The sequence below is a fragment of the Eretmochelys imbricata genome, chromosome 6 (genome assembly GCF_965152235.1).
Source record: "Eretmochelys imbricata isolate rEreImb1 chromosome 6, rEreImb1.hap1, whole genome shotgun sequence".
Lineage (NCBI taxonomy): Eukaryota > Metazoa > Chordata > Testudines > Cheloniidae > Eretmochelys > Eretmochelys imbricata.
Window position 1 is genome coordinate 7508468 of NC_135577.1, and position 24498 is coordinate 7532965.

General features: G+C 49.3%; 2 protein-coding genes across 2 annotated transcripts in view; both read right to left on the bottom strand.

The window, feature by feature from the left end:
* The window catches only part of LOC144267068 (uncharacterized), a 620395-nt gene that overhangs the window by 282132 nt on the left and 313765 nt on the right, over positions 1-24498 (bottom strand). The window lies entirely within an intron of this gene.
* Positions 15646-24498, bottom strand: part of LOC144267063 (uncharacterized) — a 114071-nt gene continuing 105218 nt past the window's right edge. The window contains exon 12 of the mRNA XM_077820728.1: positions 15646-17772. Coding sequence (XP_077676854.1) covers positions 17254-17772 — 519 coding nt within the window. The 3' untranslated portion in view covers positions 15646-17253. The remainder of the gene's footprint in view (positions 17773-24498) is intronic.

The window sequence follows — 24498 nt, forward strand, 5'->3', positions numbered from 1 at the left end:
AAATATTGCTCGGGCATGTAGGAATGAAATCAGGAGGGCCAAATCGCACCTGGAGCTGCAGCTAGCGAGAGATGTCAAGAGTAACAAGAAGGGTTTCTTCAGGTATGTTGGCAACAAGAAGAAAGCCAAGGAAAGTGTGGGCCCCTTACTGAATGAGGGAGGCAACCTAGTGACAGAGGATGTGGAAAAAGCTAATGTACTCAATACTTTTTTTGCCTCTGTTTTCACTAACAAGGTCAGCTCCCAGACTGCTACGCTGGGCATCACAAAATGGGGAAGAGATGGCCAGCCCTCTGTGGAGATAGAGGTGGTTAGGGACTATTTAGAAAAGCTGGACGTGCACAAGTCCATGGGGCCGGACGAGTTGCATCCGAGAGTGCTGAAGGAATTGGCGGCTGTGATTGCAGAGCCATTGGCCATTATCTTTGAAAACTCGTGGCGAACCGGGGAAGTCCCGGATGACTGGAAAAAGGCTAATGTAGTGCCCATCTTTAAAAAAGGGAAGAAGGAGGATCCTGGGAACTACAGGCCAGTCAGCCTCACCTCAGTCCCTGGAAAAATCATGGAGCAGGTCCTCAAAGAATCAATCTTGAAGTACTTGCATGAGAGGAAAGTGATCAGGAACAGCCAGCATGGATTCACCAAGGGAAGGTCATGCCTGACTAATCTAATCGCCTTTTATGATGAGATTACTGGTTCTGTGGATGAAGGGAAAGCAGTGGATGTATTGTTTCTTGACTTTAGCAAAGCTTTTGACACGGTCTCCCACAGTATTCTTGTCAGCAAGTTAAGGAAGTATGGGCTGGATGAATGCACTATAGGGTGGGTAGAAAGCTGGCTAGATTGTCGGGCTCAACGGGTAGTGATCAATGGCTCCATGTCTTGTTGGCAGCCGGTGTCAAGTGGAGTGCCCCAGGGGTCAGTCCTGGGGCCGGTTTTGTTCAATATCTTCATAAATGATCTGGAGGATGGTGTGGATTGCACTCTCAGCAAATTTGCGGACGATACTAAACTGGGAGGAGTGGTAGATACGCTGGAGGGGAGGGATAGGATACAGAAGGACCTAGAGAAATTGGAGGATTGGGCCAAAAGAAATCTGATGAGGTTCAATAAGGATAAGTGCAGGGTCCTGCACTTAGGATGGAAGAATCCAATGCACCGCTACAGACTAGGGACCGAATGGCTAGGCAGCAGTTCTGCAGAAAAGGACCTAGGGGTGACAGTGGACGAGAAGCTGGATATGAGTCAGCAGTGTGCCCTTGTTGCCAAGAAGGCCAATGGCATTTTGGGATGTATAAGTAGGGGCATAGCGAGCAGATCGAGGGACGTGATCGTCCCCCTCTATTCGACATTGGTGAGGCCTCATCTGGAGTACTGTGTCCAGTTTTGGGCCCCACACTACAAGAAGGATGTGGATAAATTGGAGAGAGTCCAGCGAAGGGCAACAAAAATGATTAGGGGTCTAGAACACATGACTTATGAGGAGAGGCTGAGGGAGCTGGGATTGTTTAGCCTGCAGAAGAGAAGAATGAGGGGGGATTTGATAGCTGCTTTCAACTACCTGAATGGGGGTTCCAAAGAGGATGGCTCTAGACTGTTCTCAATGGTAGCAGATGACAGAACGAGGAGTAATGGCCTCAAGTTGCAGTGGGGGAGGTTTAGACTGGATATTAGGAAAAACTTTTTCACTAGGAGGGTGGTGAAACACTGGAATGCGTTGCCTAGGGAGGTGGTGGAATCTCCTTCCTTGGAAGTTTTTAAGGTCAGGCTTGACAAAGCCCTGGCTGGGATGATTTAATTGGGGATTGGTCCTGCTTCGAGCAGGGGGTTGGACTAGATGACCTTCAGGGGTCCCTTCCAACCCTGATATTCTATGATTCTATGATTCTATGACTGACTGAACGGGCATACCACTCCATTGACACAGGTAATGCTCACCCAATTAAAGTCCAACCTTACCGGGTGTCTCCTCAAGCTAACACTGCTATAGAGCGGGAGATCCAGGATATGTTACAGGTGGGGGTAATCCGCCCCTCTGGCAGTGCATGGGCATCTCCAGTGGTTCTAGTTCCCAAACCAGATGGGGAGATACGTTTTTGCATGGACTACCGTAAGCTAAATGCTGTAACTCGCCCCGACAACTATCCAATGCCACGCACAGATGAACTATTAGAGAAACTGGGACGGGCCCAGATCATCTCTACCTTGGACTTAACCAAGGGGTACTGGCAGGTACCGCTAGATGAATCCGCCAAGGAAAGGTCAGCCTTCACTGCCCATGTCGGGCTGTATGAATTTAATGTGCTCCCTTTCGGGCTGCGGAATTCACCCGCCACCTTCCAAAGACTTGTAGATGGTCTCCTAGCAGGATTAGGAGAATATGCAGTCACCTACCTTGACGATGTGGCCATATTTTCGGATTCCTGGGCAGAACACCTGGAAGATCTACAAAAAAGTCCTTGAGCGCATAAGGGAGGCAGGACTAACTGTTAAGGCTAAGAAGTGTCAAATAGGGATAAACAGAGTGATTTACCTTGGACAGCAGGTGGGTCAAGAAACTATCAACCCGCTACAGGCCAAAGTGGATGCTATCCAAAAGTGGCCTGTCCCAAAGTCAAAGAAACAGGTTCAATCCTTCTTAGGCTTGGCCGGTTATTACAGATGATTTGTACCATAATACAGCCAAATCGCCGCCCCACTGACAGACCTAACCAAAAAGAAACAGCCAAATGCCGTTCAGTGGACCGAAAAGTGTCAGAAGGCCTTTAAACAGCTTAAAGCGACACTCATGTCTGACCCTGTACTAAGGCCAACAGACTTTGACAAACCATTCCTAGTAACCACAGATGCGTCCGAGCGTGGTGTGGGAGCAGTTTTAATGCAGAAAGGACCTGATCAAGAATTCCACCCTGTAGTGTTTCTCAGCAAGAAGCTGTCTGAGAGGGAAAGCAACTGTTCAGTCAGTGAAAAAGAATGTTACGTCATTGTCTACGCTCTGGAAAAGCTACACCCATATGTTTGGGCACGGTGTTTCCACCTGCAAGCCGACCATGCTGCGCTACAGTGGCTTCATACCGCCACGGGAAATAACAAAAAAACTTATTCGATGGAGTTTAGCTCTCCAAGATTTTGATTTTGACATCTAACACATCTCAGGAGCTTCTAACAAAGTGGCTGATGCACTCTCCCATGAAAGTTTCCCAGAATCAACTGGTTAAAATCATCCTTGAGATGTGGAAAATATTGTTAGTCTTTATGTACTTGGTAGTATATTTAGAGGTGCCTGTGTCTTATTAACTCCGTTTTTTCCTAGAGCTCCAGGAAGAAATCCCAGCCAGCGTTTCACCCTATCTGTGATTTGGGGGGCGTGTCATAAATATAAAGGGAAGGGTAAACACCTTTAAAATCCCTCCTGGCCAGAGGAAAAACCCTTTCACCTGTAAAGGGTTAAGAAGCTAGGATAACCTTGCTGGCACCTGACCAAAATGACCAATGAGGAGACAAGATACTTTCAAAAGCTGAGGGGAGGGAGAAAAAAAGCCTCTCTCTCTGTCTGTGTGATGCTTTTGCAGGGAAAAAACAGGAATGGAGTCTTAGAACTTAGTAAGTAATCTAGCTAGATATGCATTAGATTCTGATTTCTTTAAATGGCTGAGAAAATAAGCTGTGCTGAATAGAATGGATATTCCTGTCTGTGTGTCCTTTTGTAACTTAAGGTTTTGCCTAGAGGGATTCTCTATGTTTTGAATCTAATTACCCTGTAAGGTATTTACCATCCTGATTTTACAGAGGTGATTCTTTTTACTTTTTCTTCTATTAAAATTTTTCTTTTAAGGCTCTGAATGTTTTTCATTGTTCTTAAGATCCAAGCGTTTGGGTCTGTGGTCACCTATGCAAATTGGTGAGGATTTTTATGAAACCTTCCCCAGAAAGGGGGGTACAAGGTTTTGGGAGGATTTTTTGGGGAGGGGGAAGACGTTTGCAAACGGACTCTTTCTAAATTATATCCCGGTTAGACGTTTGGTGGTAGCAGCAAAAGTCCAAGGGGGAAAGGTAAAATAGTTTGTACCTTGGGGAAGTTTTAACCTAAGCTGGTAAAAGTAAGCTTAGGAGGTTTTCATGTAGGTCCCCACATCTGTACCCTAGAGTTCAGAGTGGGGAAGGAACCTTAACAGCAGCCCACACTGGAAATGCCAAAGTCAGGGCAGGCGCTGATGTTTGCAGTGTTTTCCACAGGCACTGATGGTTTTAGCTGATAGCTCACTCCCAAAGATAACAAAGACACAGAGAGCACAGCTGCTAATGGCGACCTAAAGCTGCCCAGGCCCATACTCCTCTAGCTTGTTTACTGCAATGGTACCAGCTGAACTCATCACTAGGTGGTGCGGGTAAGTGTCCCATGGCAGAGGAAGAAATAGGCAGTTGTTCCTAGAAACCTATGGGAGAGAATTGCAGAGTAACTCCATGAAATTTTCATTGAAATCTCTCAGGAGTATACAAGAGACATCCCTTATGCACATATACAAACTGCTCCACATGCCCCTCACCCCCCACATAGCACAACAAGAGAATGAAAAGCAAATGTTTTCTAAACCTTTAATCATTTTTGTTCCTCTTCTCTGGACTTTCTCCAATTTGGCCACATCTTTCCTGAAATGTGACGCCCAGAACTGGACACAGTACTCCAGCTGAGGCCTAATCAGCACAAAGGAAGCTCATAGAAGGAAGGTAATATGGATGGGGAGCGTTCAGCTGTTGTGACCTGCACTGGATGTGCCATGTTTGTCTTTCTTCCACAGGACAGAAGTGACAGAAGTGGAAGAAAGTGCAAGCTGGTCTCCATATTGGAAGAGAAGATTCAAGGTCTGGAGCAACAGGTATTGACCCTGTGGTGCATAAGAGAAACTGAAGATTTCCTGGTCAGATGTCAGGATATGCTTCAATGGGCACAAGGTTCTGAAGATTCAGAGCAGGCTGCACATCGGGGACAGGAGGACGGTGAGGAAATTTGGCATCATGTGACCTCCAGAAGAAGAAAGGGGAGCGTCCATGTAACAGCAACGCAGATACAGGTAAGTAACCGTTTTCATGTTCTCTCCACAAGTACTAATGCAGAGAGTGGACTAGCTCATATGTCTGAGGGAAGGGAGCAGAAGGAGACTCCGCCGATTGGAAGGCATGAGATGCACTGTCCTAGGGTTGGGGGTTCCATGACCACCGCTCCCAAGAGAAGGAGGCGGGTGGTGGTGGTCGGGGACTCTCTCCTCAGGGGGACTGGGTCAACTATCTGCCGCCCCGACCGGGAAAACCAAGAAGTCTGCTGCTTGCCAGGAGCTAGGATTCACGATGTGACGGAAAGATTGCCAAGACTCATCAAGCCCTCGGATCGCTACCCCTTCCTGCTTCTCCACTTGGGCACCAATGATACTGCCAAGAATGACCTTGAGCGGATCACTGCGGACTACGTGGCTCTGGGAAGAAGGATAAAGGAGTTTGAGGCGCAAGGGGTGTTCTCATCCATCCTCCCCGTAGAAGGAAAAGGCCTGGGTAGGGACCGTCGAATCGTGGAAGTCAATGAATGGCTACGCAGGTGCTGTCGGAGAGAAGGCTTTGGATTCTTTGACCATGGAATGGTGTTCCAAGAAGGAGGAGTGCTAGGCAGAGATGGGCTCCACCTAACGAAGGGAGGGAAGAGCATCTTCGCAAGCAGGCTGGCTAACCTAGTGAGGAGGGCTTTCAACTAGGTTCACTGGGGGAAGGAGACCAAAGCCCTGAGGTAAATGGGAAAGTGGGATACCGGGAGGAAGCACGAGCAGGAGCGCATGAGAGGGGAGGGCTCCTGCCTCATACTGAGAAAGAGGGGTGATCAGTGAGTTATCTCAAGTGCCTATACACAAATGCACGAAGCCTGGGAAACAAGCAGGGAGAACTGGAAGTCCTGGCAAAGTCAAGGAATTATGATGTGATTGGAATAACAGAGACTTGGTGGGATAACTCACATGACTGGAGTACTGTCATGGATGGATATAAGCTGTTCAGGAAGGACAGCCAGGGCAGAAAACATGGGGGAGTTGCACTGTACGTAAGAGAGCAGTATGACTGCTCAGAGCTCCGGTATGAAACTGCAGAAAAACCTGAGAGTCTCTGGATTAAGTTTAGAAGTGCGAGCAACAAGGGTGATGTTGTGGTGGGAGTCTGCTATAGACCACCGGACCAGGGTGATGAGGTGGATGAGGCTTTCTTCCGGCAACTCACATAAGTTACTAGATCGCACGCCCTGGTTCTCATGGGAGACTTCAATCACCCTGATATTTGCTGGGAGAGCAATACAGCGGTGCACAGACAATCCAGGAAGTTTCTGGAAAATGTAGGGGACAATTTCCTGGTGCAAGTGCTGAAGGAACCAACTAGGGGCAGAGCTCTTCTTGACCTGCTGCTCACAAACCTGGAAGAATTGGTAGGGGAAGCAAAGGTGGATGGGAACCTGGGAGGCAGTGACCATGAGATGGTCGAATTCAGGATCCTGACACAAGGAAGAAAGGAAAGCAGCAGAATACGGACCCTGGACTTCAGAAAAGCAGACTTTGACTCCTTCAGGGAACTGATGGGCAGGATCCCCTGGGAGAATAACATGAGGGGGAAAGGAGTCCAGGAGAGCTGGCTGTATTTTAAAGAATCCTTACTGAGGTTACAGGGACAAACCATCCCGATGTGTAGAAAGAATAGTAAATATGGCAGGCAACCAGCTTGGCTTAACAGTGAAATCCTTGCTGATCTTAAGCACAAAAAAGAAGCTTACAAGAAGTGGAAGATTGGACAAATGACCAGGGAAGAGTATAAAAATATTGCTCGGGCATGTAGGAGTGAAATCAGGAAGGTGAAATCACACCTGGAGTTGCAGCTAGCAAGAGATGTTAAGAGTAACAAGAAGGGTTTCTTCAGGTATGTTGGCAACAAGAAGAAAGCCAAGGAAAGTGTGGGCCCCTTACTGAATGAGGGAGGCAACCTAGTGACAGAGGATGTGGAAAAAGCTAATGTACTCCATGCTTTTTTTGCCCCTGTCTTCACAAACAAGGTCAGTTCCCAGACTACTGCACTGGGCAGCACAGCATGGGGAGGAGGTGATCAGCCCTCTGTGGAGAAAGAAGCGGTTCATGACTACTTAGAAAAGCTGGACGTGCACAAGTCCATGGGGCCAGATGCATTGCATCCAAGAGTGCTAAAGGAGTTGGCGGATGTGATTGCAGAGCCATTGGCCATTATCTTTGAAAACTCATGGCGATCGGGGGAAGTCCCGGACGACTGGAAAAAGGCTAATGTAGTGCCCATCTTTAAAAAAGGGAAGAAGGAGGATCCTGGGAACTACAGGTCAGTCAGCCTCACGTCAGTCCCTGGAAAAATTATGGAGCAGGTCCTGAAGGAATCAATTCTGAAGCACTTAGAGGAAAGGAATGTGATCAGGAACAGTCAGCATGGATTCACCAAGGGCAAGTCATGCCTGACTAATCTAATTGCCTTCTATGAGGAGATAACTGGTTCTGTGGATGAAGGGAAAACAGTGGATGTGTTGTTCCTTGACTTTAGCAAAGCTTTTGACACTGTCTCCCACAGTATTCTTGCCAGCAAGTTAAAGAAGTATGGGCTGGATGAATGGACTATAAGGTGGGTAGAAAGTTGGCTAGATTGTCGGGCTCAATGGGTAGTGATCAATGGCTCCATGTCTAGTTGGCAGCCGGTATCAAGCAGAGTGCCCCAAGGGTCAGTCCTGGGGCCAGTTTTGTTCAATATCTTCATAATGATCTGGAGGATGGTGTGGATTGCACCCTCAGCAAGTTTGCAGATGACACTAAACTGGGAGGAGTGGTAGATACGCTGGAGGGTAGGGATAGGATACAGAGGGACCAAGACAAATTAGAGGATTGGGCCCAAAGAAATCTGATGAGGTTCAACAAGGACAAGTGCAGAGTCCTGCACTTAGGACGGAAGAATCCCATGCACTGCTACAGACTAGGGACCAAATGGCTAGGCAGCAGTTCTGCAGAAAAGGACTTAGGGGTTACAGTGGACGAGAAGCTGGATATAAGTCAACAGTGTTCCCTTGTTGCCAAGAAGGCCAATGGCATTTTGGGATGTATAAGTAGGGGCATTGCCAGCAGATCGAGGGACGTGATTGTTCCCCTCTATTCGACATTGGTGAGGCCTCATCTGGAATATTGTGTCCAGTTTTGGGCCCCACACTACAAGAAGGATGTGGAAAAATTGGAAAGAGTCCAGCGGAGGGCAACAAAAATGATTAGGGGACTGGAACACATGAGTTATGAGGAGAGGCTGAGGGAACTGGGATTGTTTAGTCTACGGAAGAGAAGAATGAGGGGGGATTTGATAGCTGCTTTCATCTACCTGAAAGGGGGTTCCAAGGAGGATGGACCTAGACTGTTCTCAGTGGTAGCAGATGACAGAACAAGGAGTAATGGTCTCAAGTTGCAGTGGGGGAGGTTTAGGTAGGATATTAGGAAAAACTTTTTCACTAGGAGGGTGGTGAAACACTGGAATGCGTTACCTAGGGAGGTGGTGGAATCTCCTTCCTTAGAAGTTTTTAAGGTCAGGCTTGACAAAGCCCTGGCTGGGATGATTTGATTGGGGATTTGTCCTGCTTTGAGCAGGGGGTTGGACTAGATGACCTCCTGAGGTCCCTTCCAACCCTGATATTCTATGATTCTATGAGAGTAGAGTGGAAGAATTACTTCTCGTGTCTTGCTTACAACACTCTATGATTCTATGATTCATGAGCATTTTCCACAGTCCAATCTGTCAACCTTAAGAAAAGTGTGGGTTTTTTTCAGGTGGCTGTATCTCAGGAACCCCTTGATCAACTGACTCCAAATTTGGATCATGAACCCAATCCTATACGCCCGTGCCCCCCACCGAGGCATGCCAAACATCGAGGCAATCTGAGTAGCCATGGGTCTCCAGGCATGCTTTCAGGGTACAGATCTTCTGTCTATCAACCGCTCCTGAGAGCTGGAATCTGCTGTCAGCTTCTAGCCCCTGGGTGTAATGCTGACTCTTCAGACTCCCTCACACTTAAACACATCCTCTCCCAGAATCCCTCCCCAAAGGTGGGAAGTTTTGCAGTTACAGTTTAACTCTCTTGAGAGGCACATGATAATTGTGAGGCAGATACACATACACAGTTTGCCCAGAGTCCAACACAATAGCTCTTTTATGTCATCACATAAAGCACAGGAGAGAACAGAGAAAAGAAACATCCTAAGATGTTCATCATTAGCTCACCCTTCCCTTGGGAGTCCTTGGGGGTACCAGGTGTGTTCAGGAAACAGGCACAATCCAGCCTTATGAAGCTGTTACATGCTGGGTTGGTTCTCCCTTGTAGAGATTTCTTCCCAGCTTCTGTGACCTTCCTCTCTCTTGCCCCATGCTTTCTTTTCCTGTGTGTCTGTCCTCCCTTCTCCCCTTTGTGACTCCTTATTTAAACCTCTGACTAGTCACCTGACTTTCTTTGTTCTGCATCTGGTAAATTTCCACTGCTCCTGCTTTCCCCACTGTGATGGAGCGGGACTGTTCTTAATGTTTTTTCTGAATATTGTGGGGGTGCCTCAGTTTCCCCTAGGCAGTTCTTAAGTATCTAGGTGGTGGGATAAGGGTGTATGATCTTTGCAGAGCCCTAGAGGGCAGGTGTGCACAGGGGTCTGGACACAGAGAATGGCCAACACCCTGTTTCCTGGAAACTGATGGCCTGGTCCTTCCCCCCTGCCAGGTGAGAGCTAAAGGGTTGGAGAACAAAGGAATCAGGTGACCTCCTGGCCTGGAAAAGGGACAAAGCCCAGAGGAGGAGAGGCTGGAGAGAGTTTTCAGTTTTGGGCTGGGTGGTCGAATGCAGGGAACCCCAAGGCTGGGGTCTAAGCTCCCTGCCCCCCAGAAGGACTTGGCTGAGGGGTCCTGGCGACAAGGACTTTTGCAGTAACAGGGTCCCCTTGGGGATTGCAGTGAGCAGTCCCAGGGGCGGAGGAGTCTGCAGCTCAACCCTGGCAAAGAGGTGGTGACCTCGAGAAGGGCTGGCACCCTCGGGGTTCTCCCTGGAAACTGTGGGGAGTGGCAGGCACACAGGCCTGCGAGTGGCCAGCGAGGAGATGTATAGCAAGTGCCTTAAGAGCGACCTGGTGGAGCTGTGCAAGCAGAGGGGGCTGCGCATTGGGAGGCTCACCAAAGAACAGCTGATTGCCCAGCTGGAGGAGGGAGATCGCTGAAACAAACTGATCCCTGTCTCTGAGGGAAGCAGTCTGGCAGATGCAGTGCAGACACCGGTGTCTGTCCCAGCGGGGAGTGAATAGGCAGCTGCTGAGGGCTTCCCGAGACCCCTTCTACCTATGCCTAGGGGAAGGGCCGGGAGGAGCCCAGAGAATACTGAGGGCACTGTGACCCCTGCGGCCAGCAGGGGATCCTCCTGGCAGAGCTCCACATCGCTGGATCAGAGGCGGCTGCAATGGGAGAAGGAGCTAAAACTGAGAGAGTTGGAGCTCAGGCAGCGGGAACTGCAGGAGGGCGGGAAGAGCTGGAAAAGCAGTGTCAGGAGTGGGAAAAGCAGCATCAGCACGAACTGGAGGAGAAGGAGAAACAGAGGCAGCATGAGCTGGACTTGGCCAGGCTGAGAAGCAGCGAGCCCCCGGCTGCGGTGGGTGATGGGGAACCCCAGATGGCACAGAGCTTTGATAAGTGCCTCCTGGCCCAGCGTAAGGAGGGGGAGGACATGGATGACTTCCTGGATGCCTTTGAGACAGTCTGCGAGCTGCACCAGATTGATCCTGCAGGCAGGCTCTGGTCTCTCACCCCCTTACTGGACCCCAAGGCTGTGGCATTGTACTGCCGACTAGAAGAGGTGGAGAAAGGGGACTACGAACTATTCAAAAAGGCCCTGCTCCGCGAGTTTGGGCTGACTCCTGATATGTATCAGGAAAGGTTCCGGAGTTAGTGTAAAACCCCTGAGGCCTCATATCTGTAACTAGCCGTCTGCATGGAGGGATATGCCACCAAGTGGGCAGAGGGGGCCTAGACGAAGGAAGACCTCGTTAAGCTGATCGTACTAGAGCAACTGTATGAGCAGTGCCCATCTGACCTGAGGCTATGGTTGGTGGACAAAAAGCCAGAGAACTCGTGACATGCAGGGTAGCTGGCCGATGAGTTTGTGAAGAGCCAGCCAGGGGGTGGCAGGGAGGAGTCCCAAAGGAACAAACCCACCATGATGCAAAGAGACAGTCACCATGGGACCTCCCAGCGGGGAAATATGGAGAACCCCTTCCCAAGGGGAACATCCAGTGTCAGGGCCAACCGACTGGCTCGAGGGGACCAACGGGACATGGGCTGCTATCACTGTGGCCAGAGAGGCCACATACGGACCCAGTGCCCCAAGCTCAGGGACAAACTGAGCAGACCGAACCCACGCAGGGTTAACTGGGTAGGGACCCAGCCGGATGAGGGGCAAGCTTCCCAGCAAGGGGGCTAGCAGCTTATCAACTGCTCACGAGGGGGGAGGGCCCCAGGCCAGCTCCTCTGGGGGGCTGGATGCCCCGGACTCAAGGTTCTCCGTTTACTGGGTGGGCGCGGGGCTGTCCCTGCGGAGTGAGTGCCTTGTTCCCCTGGAGGTGGATGGGAGGAAGGCCCAGGGATACTGGGATACAGGTGCGGAGGTGACACTGGCCCTGCTCGAGGTGGTGGCGCCAGATTGGGTGATGCCCGACACCTACCTGACCCTGACGGGGGTGGGCGGGACCCCATTCAAGGTGCCCGTAGTGTGGTACGGACCATGAGGAGAGGTTGCCAGGAGAGGTTCCTGTGGGAGAAGGGGTTCCTGTACCGAGAATGGGCTCCCCCAGGGGAAGTGGAGCCATGGGGGATCAGGAGGCAGCTGGTGGTACCCCGGAAATATCGCCGCAAGCTACTGCACCTGGCCCATGACATCCCCCTCTCAGGACACCAGGGAATCCAGCGCACCTGGCAGAGGCTGCTGCAGAACTTTTACTGGCCTGGGGACTTTACCACTGTCCAGCAATATTGCCGATCCTGTGACCCCTGTCAGAGGGTGGGGAAGGCTTGGGACAAGGGGAAAGCGGCTTTGAAACCTTTGCCCATCATAGAGGAACCTTTCCAGAAGGTGGCCATGGACATAGTGGGACCTCTCAGCAAGACGACCTATTCGGGGAAGAAATACATTCTGGTGGTGGTAGATTTCGCCACCCGCTACCCCGAGGCAGTGCCTTTAGCTTCCATTGAAGCCGACACCATGGCAGATGCACTGCTGACCATTTTCAGCTGAGTGGGGTTCCCCAAGGAAGTCTTGACAGACCAAGGGTCCAACTTCATGTCGGCCCTGCTCCGGTGCTTGTGGGAGAAATGTGGGGTCCGGCAGAACTGGGCCTCTGCTTATCACCCCCAATCCAATGGGCTGGTGGAGAGGTACAATGGGATGCTAAAGATGATGCTGAAAACCTTTATGAACCAGCACCCGCAGGACTGGGACAAGTACTTACTGCACCTGCTGTTCGCATACAGGGAGGTGCCCCAGGAGTCTACTGGGTTTTCGCCTTTCAAACTGTTATATGGCAGGAGGGTAAGGGGACCCCTAGACCTGATGAGAGACGAATGGGAGAGGAAGACCACTCCTGATGGAGAATCAGTGGTGGAGTATGTTCTGACCTTCCAAGAGAGACTTGCTGAGTTCATGGGCCTGGCTGGGGAGAATTTAGCCAGAGCCCAGAAGGTCTGGTATGATCGCACGGCGCAGGCCCGTGCCTATGCCACTGGGGATCAGGTGATGGTTCTCATCCCCATGAGAAAAAACAAACTGCAGGACACCTGGGAAGGTCCCTTCAAGGTTGTCCAGCAGCTAAATGGGGTAAACTATGTGGTGGAGCTGTCGAACCGGGCGCACCACTGCCGGGTGTATCATGTGAATATGATGAAGCCATATTATGCCAGGGGGAATGTGGTGTTGGCCGTGTGTGGACATTGGGAGGAGCAGTGAGATGACCCTTTAGTAGATCTATTCCCTGGGACCAGAGCTGGTTCACCCCTTGAAACAATTCCCCTCTCGGATCAGCTAACCCCTGCCCAGCAAGCTGAGATCAGAGGGGTGCTGCATCTGTACCGACAGCTGTTTTCCAACCAGCCTGGACTCTCTAATCTGATTGTCCACCAGGTGCAGGCAGGATCACATTCCCCTGTAAGATGCTCCCCCTTCCGCGTCATGGGGAAAACTGCTCAGGGCCTGGAGAGAGAGGTCAGGGACATGCTAGCTTTGGGGGTGATCCAGCCATCTGCCAGCCCTTGGGCCTCGCTGGCGGTGCTGGTACCCAAAAAAGGATGGGTCGATCCGGTTCTGTGTAGACTATTGGAAGCTTAATGCCATCACCATGTCTGATGCCTACCCCATGCCCAGGCCTGACGAGCTCCTAGATAAACTGGGAGGCGCCTGGTACTTACCACCATGGATCTTACAAAGGGCTACTGGCAGATGCCCGGCTGAAATCCGCCTTTATCACCCCTCTGGGGCTCTATGAGTTCCTGCCCTGCCTTTCGGCCTCAAGGGAGCGCCGGCCACCTTCCAGCACCTGGTGGATCAGCTTCTGAGGGGGCGTATATTGCCATGGCGTATATTGATGATATCTGTGTCTTTAGCCAGACCTGGGAGGACCATGTGTCCCAGGTTAGACACGTGCTGGACCGACTCCAGGAGGCTGGGCTGACCATAAAAGCTGAGAAGCGCAAGGTGGGGATGGCGGAAGTATCTTACCTGGGTCATCGGGTGGGGAGCGGCTGCCTAAAGCTGGAACCAGCCAAAGTGGAGGTGATCAGAGACTGGCACGCGCCCCAAACCAAAAAGCAGGTCCAAGCCTTTATTGGGATAGTGGGGTGTTATTGGAGATTCGTGCCCCACTTTAGCACCATAGCCACCCCCATCACTGAGCTATGCAAGAAGGGGACACCAGACAAGGTGGTCTGTACCGAGGCGTGCCAGAAGACTCTCTGTGCACTGAAGGAGGCTCTGGTCAGTGGCCCAGTTCTGGCAAACCCAGACTTTGACAAGCCCTTTATGGTGTTCACTGACGCCTCAGATATGGGGTTGTGGGTGGTGTTAATGCAGGAGGATGAAAAGGGAGAGACACCCCATCGTGTATCTGAGCAAGAAGTTGCTACCCCAGGAGCAACACTACGCGGCCATCGAGAAGGAATGCCTGGCCATGGTGTGGGCCCTTAAGAAACTAGAGCCATATCTCTTTGGGTGACACTTCACCGTGTACACCGACCACTCTCCCCTGACCTGGCTACACCAGATGAAAGGAGCCAATGTCAAGCTCCTGAGGTGGAGCCTGCTCCTGCAGGATTATGAAATGGACTTGGTCCATGTGAAGGGAACTGCCACCATGATAGCAGATGCGTTGTCCTGGAGAGGGGGCCCTGAACTTCCCCAGGTCACTGGCTAAAGTGACCTCGCTCAGTTCGGTCTCGAACTGTGATGTAACGAAGTGGGACTGTTCTTAATGTTTTCTCTGAATAGTGTGGGGGTGCCTCAGTTTCCCCTATGCAGTTCTTAAGTATCTAGGTGGTGGGATAAGGGTGTATGATCTTTGCAGAGCCCTAGAGGGCAGGTGTGTGCAGGGGTCTGGACACACAGAATGGCCGACACCCTGTTTCCTGGCAACTGATGGCCTGGTCCTTCCCACCTGCAAGGTGAGAGCTAAAGGGTTGGAGAACAAAGGAATCAGGTGACCTCCTGGCCCGGGAAAGGGACAAAGCCCAAAGGAGGAGGGGCTGGAGAGAGTTTTCAGTTTCGGGCTGGGAGGTCGAACGCAGGGAACCCCAAGGCTGGGGTCTAAGCTCCCTGCCCCCCAGAAGGACTTGGCTGAGGGGTCCTGGTTGTACCCATAAGCTCTGTTTTAGACTGTGTTGCTATTGTCCAATAAACCTCCCATTTTACTGGCTGGCTGAGAGTCACGGTGAATCCCAAGCAGAGGGGCGCAGGGCCCGGACTCCCCCACACTTCGTGACACCCCCTCCCTCCCGAGGGACAAGGCAAAACTGTTTTTTTCCCCTGAATTAAGCTATGGGTTAGCATAACCATTATGGTCAAAGCACCTTCCCATTGTCCTCAGTCTGGAGTGTCCCTGCTGCATGTCCTGTCATCAGTTGTGGAGCCACACGCAGACAGGCTCTCCAGGACACAGTAACTGAAGACACAGTTTCATGATACCATGCAGTATACATGAAGTTGTAAAGACAGAGTCCCCAACTCATCACAATTGTAAGTAGACGCTGGTTTTTGGACCCAATATGCCCATGTGGTTCCTTCATTTTACAGATGTTGCAAACAGAACAAAAGACACAACACAATGGGTGAATCTGGCTGAACCACACCCTAGGTCCAGTTCCTGGGCTGGAACAAAACTTTCCTAAAGCCCACTTCCTGACTTTTTCTCTCCAGAAAACACCGCATTCCAGACAAGAGGTAACAAGTTCATCTTCTTACAGAACATGGGTTTTCTTTTGTTCTTCCTTTCCCCCACCCCCAGCGTGTGCCACAGGGTGATTTTCACCCTTTACAAAGAGAATAAAGTCCTGATAATTCTGGAATTAAACTAAGAGCTTTAATTAATGTAAAATAAATCAAACAGCAAAAACTCAGACTGAGTCATTCAGTTCAATACAGGAAAGTCACAATGTTGTACGAGTGCAAGTGTAGCTACGATCTTCAGCAAAACAATTAATAAACTTTAATGGAAACAACTGTAAAGTTACCTGGTCAGTCTGATGTGAATAAGCAGAAATTGGATCTACGTAAAGCTAAAAATTAAAACAACAAAACTTAAAAAAAAACCATGACTAAGACTCTAAGGCTGAGATCTATAAAGGGATTTCAAACTAGAAGCCTAAACACCCTGGAGGATCTAGGGCTTAATTGACTATGACTGACACCTTGCTGGGCAGAGCCAAGCGTCGAATGAAAGAAGAGCTCTAGGCATTTTTGCAATTCCTGTCTCTGCCACAAGTGTCTTATAGGTAAAATTAGACAAACAGCACTAGAACTGGTCAAATAATTTTTAACAGTGTATGATTAATTTAGCCTATTTGATTTTTACAAATTAATTGATTTGTTATTAAGCATTCTGACAGTTTGTGAGAACAGATTTTCAGCCCAGGTTTTGTTCAAGAACAGCTTTCTGTAACTATTTAGCTGACTAGACTTAAATATTATTTTTCCCCATTTTATTTACTTGTGTCCAACTGGAGCCAGGTTCACAGATCCCAGGTGAGACCTGCAGTGGGTCAGGATGTAGCACAGAGGCACAGGACCTTTGCATGGATGTACCTTGCCTCCAACAGTTCTCTCACAATGTACCCAGAACTCAGGAAAGTGGAAAGACAAAGTGAATGTGAAATGAATGGGTGAGACATGAACAATAGTTAAATGTAAGTGAGACAAAGCAGGAACATTTATATGCAAATGTAGGCAAATACATGTAAATATATGCTTTGATTGCAAATTTTGTCAGGTATGCAGCAAGGAGCAAGGCAGGCATATTTCTGAATGCAAATGAAAGAAAGTTTATGATGTTTTAAATTCTCATGGTTTTTAAAACTATCTATTTTTTTGGAGGGAGGAGTCTGACTTAGGATTGTTGAACATAAGGTTGGCAATGCTGCTCACATGCAGCCTCTGCCAGCAACCCACCAACATGGAGCTTCGAACTGCAGGGGGAGGAGGAAGTGCTGCAGGGTTTGCACTTCCTGAGCTCCCTGCAGCCAGTTTAGGGTCAGCCATTTGAGTATCACATCCTGATTTAAAAACCAACCAAAACCCCCATCTTTTTTACATGCTTGTATAACTCCAAAATGGCCAAACTGACTTTTCAAGCAACAATGAAGCTATCACTGGACTTGGCTTGGGCTCAAAATTAATTTTGTTGAAAAAAGTACAAGGACTTTTGTGTACATATATAGTCAACTTAGGCCTGGTCTACACTTAAAAGTTACATTGGCCTAGCTATGTTGGTCAGTAGTGTGAAAAAATCACAGGCCTGACCAATGTAGCTATGCCGACAAACCCCCCATTGCAGACAGAGTGTCTTTTGGGGAGGGGGTGTTCTTACACTGACAGAAAGATGTGTAGGCTCATCCACAAAAGGGGCATGGTACACCCTGCTGAGAGCACAGCGATTTTAACAGGTTTTGGCAGGACTCCTATGAAGGCTGAAAAATTTCAGGACCACACCTGTCTGCATAGGCACTGAATTCCTTGCTAAATTCAGTTTCCCTAAATCCACTTTGGACTAGTGAAGAATATGAACCTGCCATTTGATCCAGGCTTTGCTTTAGTTTCTTACTCTCATCTCTCCCAAGCAGTTCAGCAGATTTTCTGTGAAGCAGGTGATCACCCTCTTTTGCAGCCTCACTCACTACTGCAGTTACTTCTGCTTCATCATTTGCTCTCTGAATTCTTCCATCAGCAAGGTTTGCCAGGCCCTTCATGAACGTGATTTGCTGACTGGTTAGCACATTTCCCAAACCACTGAGATTTAACACAATATTGATAACTACTGGCTCCACTTTTTGTAACCATTCCAATTTCCACTTCAGCTCTTCCTTCTTCTCCCGCTCCCTGTCAGGTTTTTTCTCCAGTGAGGCTGCATCTTCTCTTTCCATCTCATTCAGAGTTTTCTTGATCTTTTGAGCATAAAAAGCGAATATCGCCTTCACTGTCTGCAATGACAGGAAACAGAAATGAAACATTTAAAAGAATTAATTTAAGCCCATTACAAAGGCAGAAGTGATTGAATCATAGACTACGATACTGTCCTATATAAAACCCCAAATCTGGGATGATGTGGCCAGTGGCAGATCAGATTTCACACACACACACACACAGACTGATGCACCGTACTGTTGAGCTGATGGGACTGTCTGTGGAGGGGGGAAAAGGAGTTAGGTCTACATGGCTCACATAGTCCCTGGTGTCTCTACTGACAACATTATCACGGGGGACTTAATGCAAGTTCTGTTGGCAGTGTTTCTGAGGGGACACTTGTCCCCTAGGAAGAGGACCAAGACCACCAACTCATTTGTCAAAGGGCACTGACCAGCCGTCAGATCATCCCAACAGTGTGATGGAAACTCCACCTTGTTCACCCTGGGGCAGCCTCCCCTGCTCCCCCAAGCACTTCCATGGGTTTTCTCATGGCAGTGGGTGACTTGACCCATCAGCAGGTGTAGACACTGTAAAATTTCCCCAAGGTACAAATTAATTTTACCCTTTGCCCTTGGAATTTCCACTGCCACCACCAAACTTTAACTGGGTTTACTGGGAAACGTAGTTTGGACACGTCGTTCCCCCCCAAATCCTCCCAACCCTTGCACCCCACTTCCTGGGGAAGGTTTGGTAAAAATCCTCACCAATTTGCATAGGTGACCACAGACCCAAACCCTTGGATCTTAGAACAATGACCAAGCATTCAGTTTCCTTACAAGAAGGCTTTTAATAGAAGTAAAGGAATCACCTCTGTAAAATCAGGATGGTAGATACCTTACAGGGTAATTAGATTCAAAACATAGAGAATCCCTCTAGGCAAAACCTTAAGTTACAAAAACGACACAGACAGGAATAGTCATTCTATTCAGCACAACTCTTTTCTCAGCCATTTAAAGAAATCATAATCTAACACATACCTAGCTAGATTACTTACTAAAAGTTCTAAGACTCCATTCCTGTTTTGTCCCCGGCAAAAGCAGCATACAGACAGACCCAGACCCTTTGTTTTTCTCCCTCCTCCCAGCTTTTGAAAGTATCTTGTCTCCTCACTGGTCATTTTGGTCAGGTGTCAACGAGGTTACCTTTAGCTTCTTAACCCTTTACAGGTGAGATGATTTTTCCTCTGGCCAGGAGGGATTTTAAAGGGGTTTACCCTTCCCTTTATATTTATGACAGTGGGTCAATATCAAGTCATCAAATTAATCTAATTTTCAGGTGGATTTAAACATATAAAATAAACTAGGGAGGTTCTCACATTGCATAACTCATATAGGCTGAGCTCATTGCACCCACCTTGGGTTCCCTGCATCCCTCCATTTCCCCAAGTAGCTCCCCGCATCCCACCCTCCCACTCCCCTCTATTTCAGCGGTTTCCTGCAAGTCTCTCCAAACTCTCCCCCCCCGCCACACACACCAGAGGTTGTGTGTGCCTTCCATTTCCCCTTTCTCCCATGGCAGGGGTTCTGTGCAGGGTCCCCTTCCCATTCCAGGGTCTCCTAATCTCCCCCAAACCAGGACTTCTGTGGGCCCCCCATTCACCCTTCCTCCCATGGCAAGGTGACCCATTCTCCTCCCATAGCACTGGCTCTGTGAGAAACTGCATTACTCCTTTGCCCTCATTTCTCCTTTTCCCCCCATGCCAAGGGCTCTTTCTGTCCCCCATTCCCTCATGCTAAAGGCTCTATGTTCCTCCTTCCCCCACTTTCTGCACCCCCCACCCAAACCAGGCATAACTCCATAATAACTAGGGTGACCAGATTTAACAGGGAAAATATCAGGACACACAGAGGAAGCAAAAAACAAAAACAGAATCCGCCGGAGTTGCAGAAGAAAAACAAAACAAAACCAAAAAACGCCGGAGCAGCAAAAGCTGCAATATCTGGACAAACAGTGTCCCGACCGTGCATCAGTCGGGATGTGGGACAAAGACCTTAAAATCGGGACAGTCCCGATTTTATTGGGACATCCGGTCACCCTAACAGTAACAAAGATTTTAGTCTGGGAAATGCCTTGGCTTCTTAACTAAAAGTCTCACACATGCTCACTAAACCAGAAACCTCATTAGAATGTGACCATGTGACGTTCCTAATGATTTGAAGATTGGTAGTTGTGATCAATGGAGATGTGGCCCTTCCTAATGGCATTAAAGCCCTCTATCCCTTTCATAACCATATAATTTTGACAGATTTCTATGTCCTCCTTTTGGCTTATGTCCTCCACTCTTATTTTTGGACTGTACAGTTTTAGTGTGGTGGCCATTTTGAACTTTTTTATGGGGAACATTAGGATGCTTGTGTGTGTGTTTCACATTTAGAGCCATTGTAAAGGTTAGAAGAAAAAATATTTTCAGAAGAAAATAGGCTTTTTACACATTTTAAATAAAGAGAGGCTATAGAACAGCTGAGCAAAGCAAACGTTTCAGCCTGTTATGGACAGAGAGAGAAAATAAACTTGGAGAGGCTGCATAGAAAGTTTCAAAACAACAGGAAAAGAGGAAAGCCTGTAACCCTGGCCAAGATACACACAGCTGGGAGCACATGGCTCTCCTTTGTCTTAGATAACTCTGTTTTAGTTCTACAAAAAGCCTTACTTCTTAGAGTCCAGACTGTGCCTCCTTCTTATGAATACGCAAGCGAACACATGGTACCGGAGAGAGGCAGAAGAGAGGACAAAGGAAAGAGGACTGTGTGATGGAGTCATCCTGGAGATGGAGCAACTAAAATCCCCCGAGGAGCAGAAACTCTCAGGTAATGCAGCAGACTCCTGGAAGACACTCCAGAGCCTCCCCATCAAACCTACCTCTATTCCCTCCTCCCCCTATCTCCTTCTCCCCCTAACCCTCCTTCCTCTGCCTGAACAGCTGATCACGGGCACACAGGAGGCGCGGGGGGGGGGGGGAGGAGCTTATCGGGGGGGCTGCCGATGGGTGCTGAGCACCCATCATTTTTTTTCTTTGGATGCTTCAGCCCTGGAGCACCCACAGAGTCAGTGCCTATGGGCATGGGCAGCGAATTCTATGGGCCCATGGAGCCCGGGCACCAGGAATATTCCTGTCCCAGGGGCCCGGCTCCAGCAAAGAACCCCTGCCGCCCCCGGGCGATTTAAAACAGCCCGAGGGCTCCCGCCGCCACCCAGCGGGGCTGAGCGGCTTCCCGCGCACTAGTTCATGGGGCTGCCAGCAGGTCCTTGCAGCCTGTGTGAGGGCGTTGTGCCGCTGTGCACTGCCCCTGCCCCAAATGCCCCTGCGGCCAATGGGAAGCTGCAGGGGCGGTGCCTGGAGACAGCAGCGTGAGGAGACCCCCCGGCCTGCCCCACCTGGGAGCCGCTGCCGGAGGGGGTGCCCCAGGTAAGCATCAACCCCCCCCATCCACTTCCAGAGCCGGCACCCACACCCCCTCCACAAACACCCCCTCCGGCCCCCAAATTTCCTCCTGCACCCCCACCACCGCACCTCCTCTCGCCCCGAAAACTCCCTCCCAGAGCCTGCACCCCTCACCCCCTCCTGCACCCCCATCCTGCACCCCACACCCCCTCCCCCAACTCCCTCTTGCATTGCCACCCCTCCCCTGCACCTATTTTTGTCCCCAAACTCCTCCCAGAGCCTGCACACCCACCCCCTCCTGCACCCCCGCCCCCTGCCCAGAGCCTGCACCCAGCACCCAAACTCGTTCCCAGAGCCTGCACTCCAGACCCCCTCCCGACCCAAACTTCCTCCCAGAGCCCGACCTCTCACCCTTTCTGCACCCAAATTCCCTTCCAGAGCCTGCACCCTGCACCCCTCTTGCACCCCAATCCCCTGCCCCAGCCCAGAGCCTGCACCCAAACTCCATCCCAGAGCCTGCACCCCAGACCCCATCCCCCACCAAACTTCCTCCCAGAGCCCAACCTCTCACCCCTTCTGCACCCAAACTCCCTCTCAGAGCCTGCATCCCCACCCCCTCGTGCACCCCAATCGCCTGAACCCCAGACCCCCTCCCCCACCCAAACTCCCTCCCAGAGCTTTAGGCAGGTGTGTGTGGGGAGTTTGGGTGTGGGGGGGTGAGGGTTCTGTGTGTTCTGGGCACCACCAAAATTTCTACAAACCTGCCGCCCCTGCCTATGGGTAGCCCTGAACACACGTATCTGTTTATCAGGCTTCTGTCCTTAGTACCCTCCTTTATGGCTGTGAAAGCTGGGTCACATACTCCAAGCAGGAGTGGAGATTGAACAGTTCCCACCTCTGCTTTCTTGGAGTCACTTGGTACCAGTGGATCATCAATAACGAGATCCATGAGAGAACCAGCCTACAGTCTATGCAGACTATGCTGGACGCTCGCTTGCTTCACTGTCTGGGACACGTGACTCGCATGCCTCAAGATCGTCTGCCGAAGGCCGTGCTCTGTGGCCAACGTAAGAACTCCTGTGATGCAGAGGAAGGCCAAAGCTCCGATACAGTGACAAGGGTCAAGCAAGGTCTCAAGAAATTCAGGATTCCCAGTGACAACTGGGAGAACTCTGCCCACAACTGCTCAGCTGGGAGGAACTGGGTTAAAACTGGTGCAGTCACGGTGGAGAGCCATCAGAGAGCCCAGGCTGAGGCTCACAGGCAAGGAAGGAAGCAGAGTAGGCTCCAACCTCTATCTGGCGAGAAGACCTGTAGCCACTGGGAGAAGGTTTGCTGCTCACGTATCAGACTCTTTTCCCCATACCATCGCTAAGCACCACTGGGGACCAACTTTGTTGCGTCTCCTTTCATCTGTCAAGATGTTTGACGGCCATATACCATATACGCTGTAGTTCATATCTGATTGTGTAGGTCCGGTATATAAGTGCAGCTGGGAATACAGGGGGGATGGCCACCCTCTCCCCTGCAGAGGGAAATAGACCTGGATATAATCTGATAGGGAACCATCACAAACGCTAATTGGATTGTACCTGGGTCAGACGCAGCAGGAAGGAGAGTGACCCCAGACAAAACCTGGCAAAGCTGATCAGGGTGGAGGGATTGGTTCCCCTTACAGGGAATATGGGACACCCAAAGAAAGTGAGGGCATATTTTAAACTAGTTTCCCGCACAGACATGAAGCCAGAGAAAGACAGAGGCAGGAGTAAGGGAAGGAGCTCAGTCTCCCTGGGTCTCCATTGGCTATGGTAGCATTGCAGGGGATATAGAAATCTATGTGTGGTGAAAGGATCACTTGCCAATTGTTCCAAAGTCAGAATACAATTTTGTTGGGTTTTTTTTCATGAAAACCTTTTGGTTAATGGGATTAAATTGGGAGACAAGGGGGAAGATAATCTCCATCCAAAAATATTAAAGGAACTGGCACATGAAATTACAAGCCCAATAGCAAGGATTTTTAATGAATCTGTACACTTGCGGGTTGTGCCCTGTGACTGGAGAATTGCTAATATAGTTCTTATTTTTAAGAAAGGGAAAAAAAAAGTCAACCTGGAAACTACAAGCCTGTTAGTTTGACCTCAGGTGTATCCAAGGTACTGGAATTTTGAAAGAGAAAGTGGTTAAGGACATAGAGGTACATGGTAGTTGGGATAAAATATAACATTGTTTTACAAAAGGTAGATCCTACCAGTCCAACCCAATTTTCTTCTTTGAGAAGATAACTGATTTTTCAGACAAAGGAAAAGCAATAGATCTAATCAACCTGGATTTAAATAAGGCATTAGATACAGTTTCACATAGGGAATTATTAGTTAAATTTGAGAAGACGAGGATTAATATGAGAATAGAAAGGTGGATAAGGAACTGGTTAAAGAGGAGACTACAATGGGTCATGCTGAATGGTAAACTGTCAGGCTGAAGGGAGTTTACTAGTGGTGTTCCTCAGGGGTCAGTCTTGGGATCAATCTGATTTAACATTTTTATTACTGACCTTGGCACAGAAAGTGGGAGTGTGCTAATAAAATTTGCGGATGACACAAAGTTGGAGAATATTGCTAATATGGAGGAGGACCGGAATATCATATAAGGAGATCTGGAGGACCTTGAAAACAGGAGTAATAGAAATGGGATGAAATTTAATAGTGTGAATTGCAACATCATGCATTTAGGGACTAACAAGAACAATTTTTGCTATAAGCTGGGGATGTACCAGTTGGAAGTGACAGAAGAGGAGAAAGACCTGGGTGTATTGTTTGATCACATGATGACTACGAGCTACCAATGTGATGCAGCCATGAAAAAGGCTAATGCGGTGCTAGGATGCATCAGACGAGGTATTTCCAGTAGAGACAGGGAAGTGTCAGTACCATTAAACAAGGCACTGGTAAGACCTCATCTGGAATACCGTGTACAATTCTCCTCTCCCATGTTTAAGAAAGATAAATTCAAACTGGAACAGGTGCAGAGAAGGGCTACTAGGAATGGAAGATCTACCTTATGAGAGGAGACTCAAAGATTTTTGCTTGTTTAACGTAACCAAAAGAAGGCTGAGGGGAGATATGATTGCTCTCTATAAATACATCAGAGGGATAAATAACAGGGAGGGAGAGGAGTTATTTTAGTTTAGCACCAATGCGGACACAAGAACAAATGGCTATAAACTGGCCATCAGTAAGTGTAGGCTTGAAATTAGATGAAGGTTTCTAACCATCAGAGGAGTGAAGTTCTGGAACAACCTTCTAAGGGGAGCAGAAGGGGCAAAAAGCCTAACTGATTTCAAGACTGACCTTGATAAGTT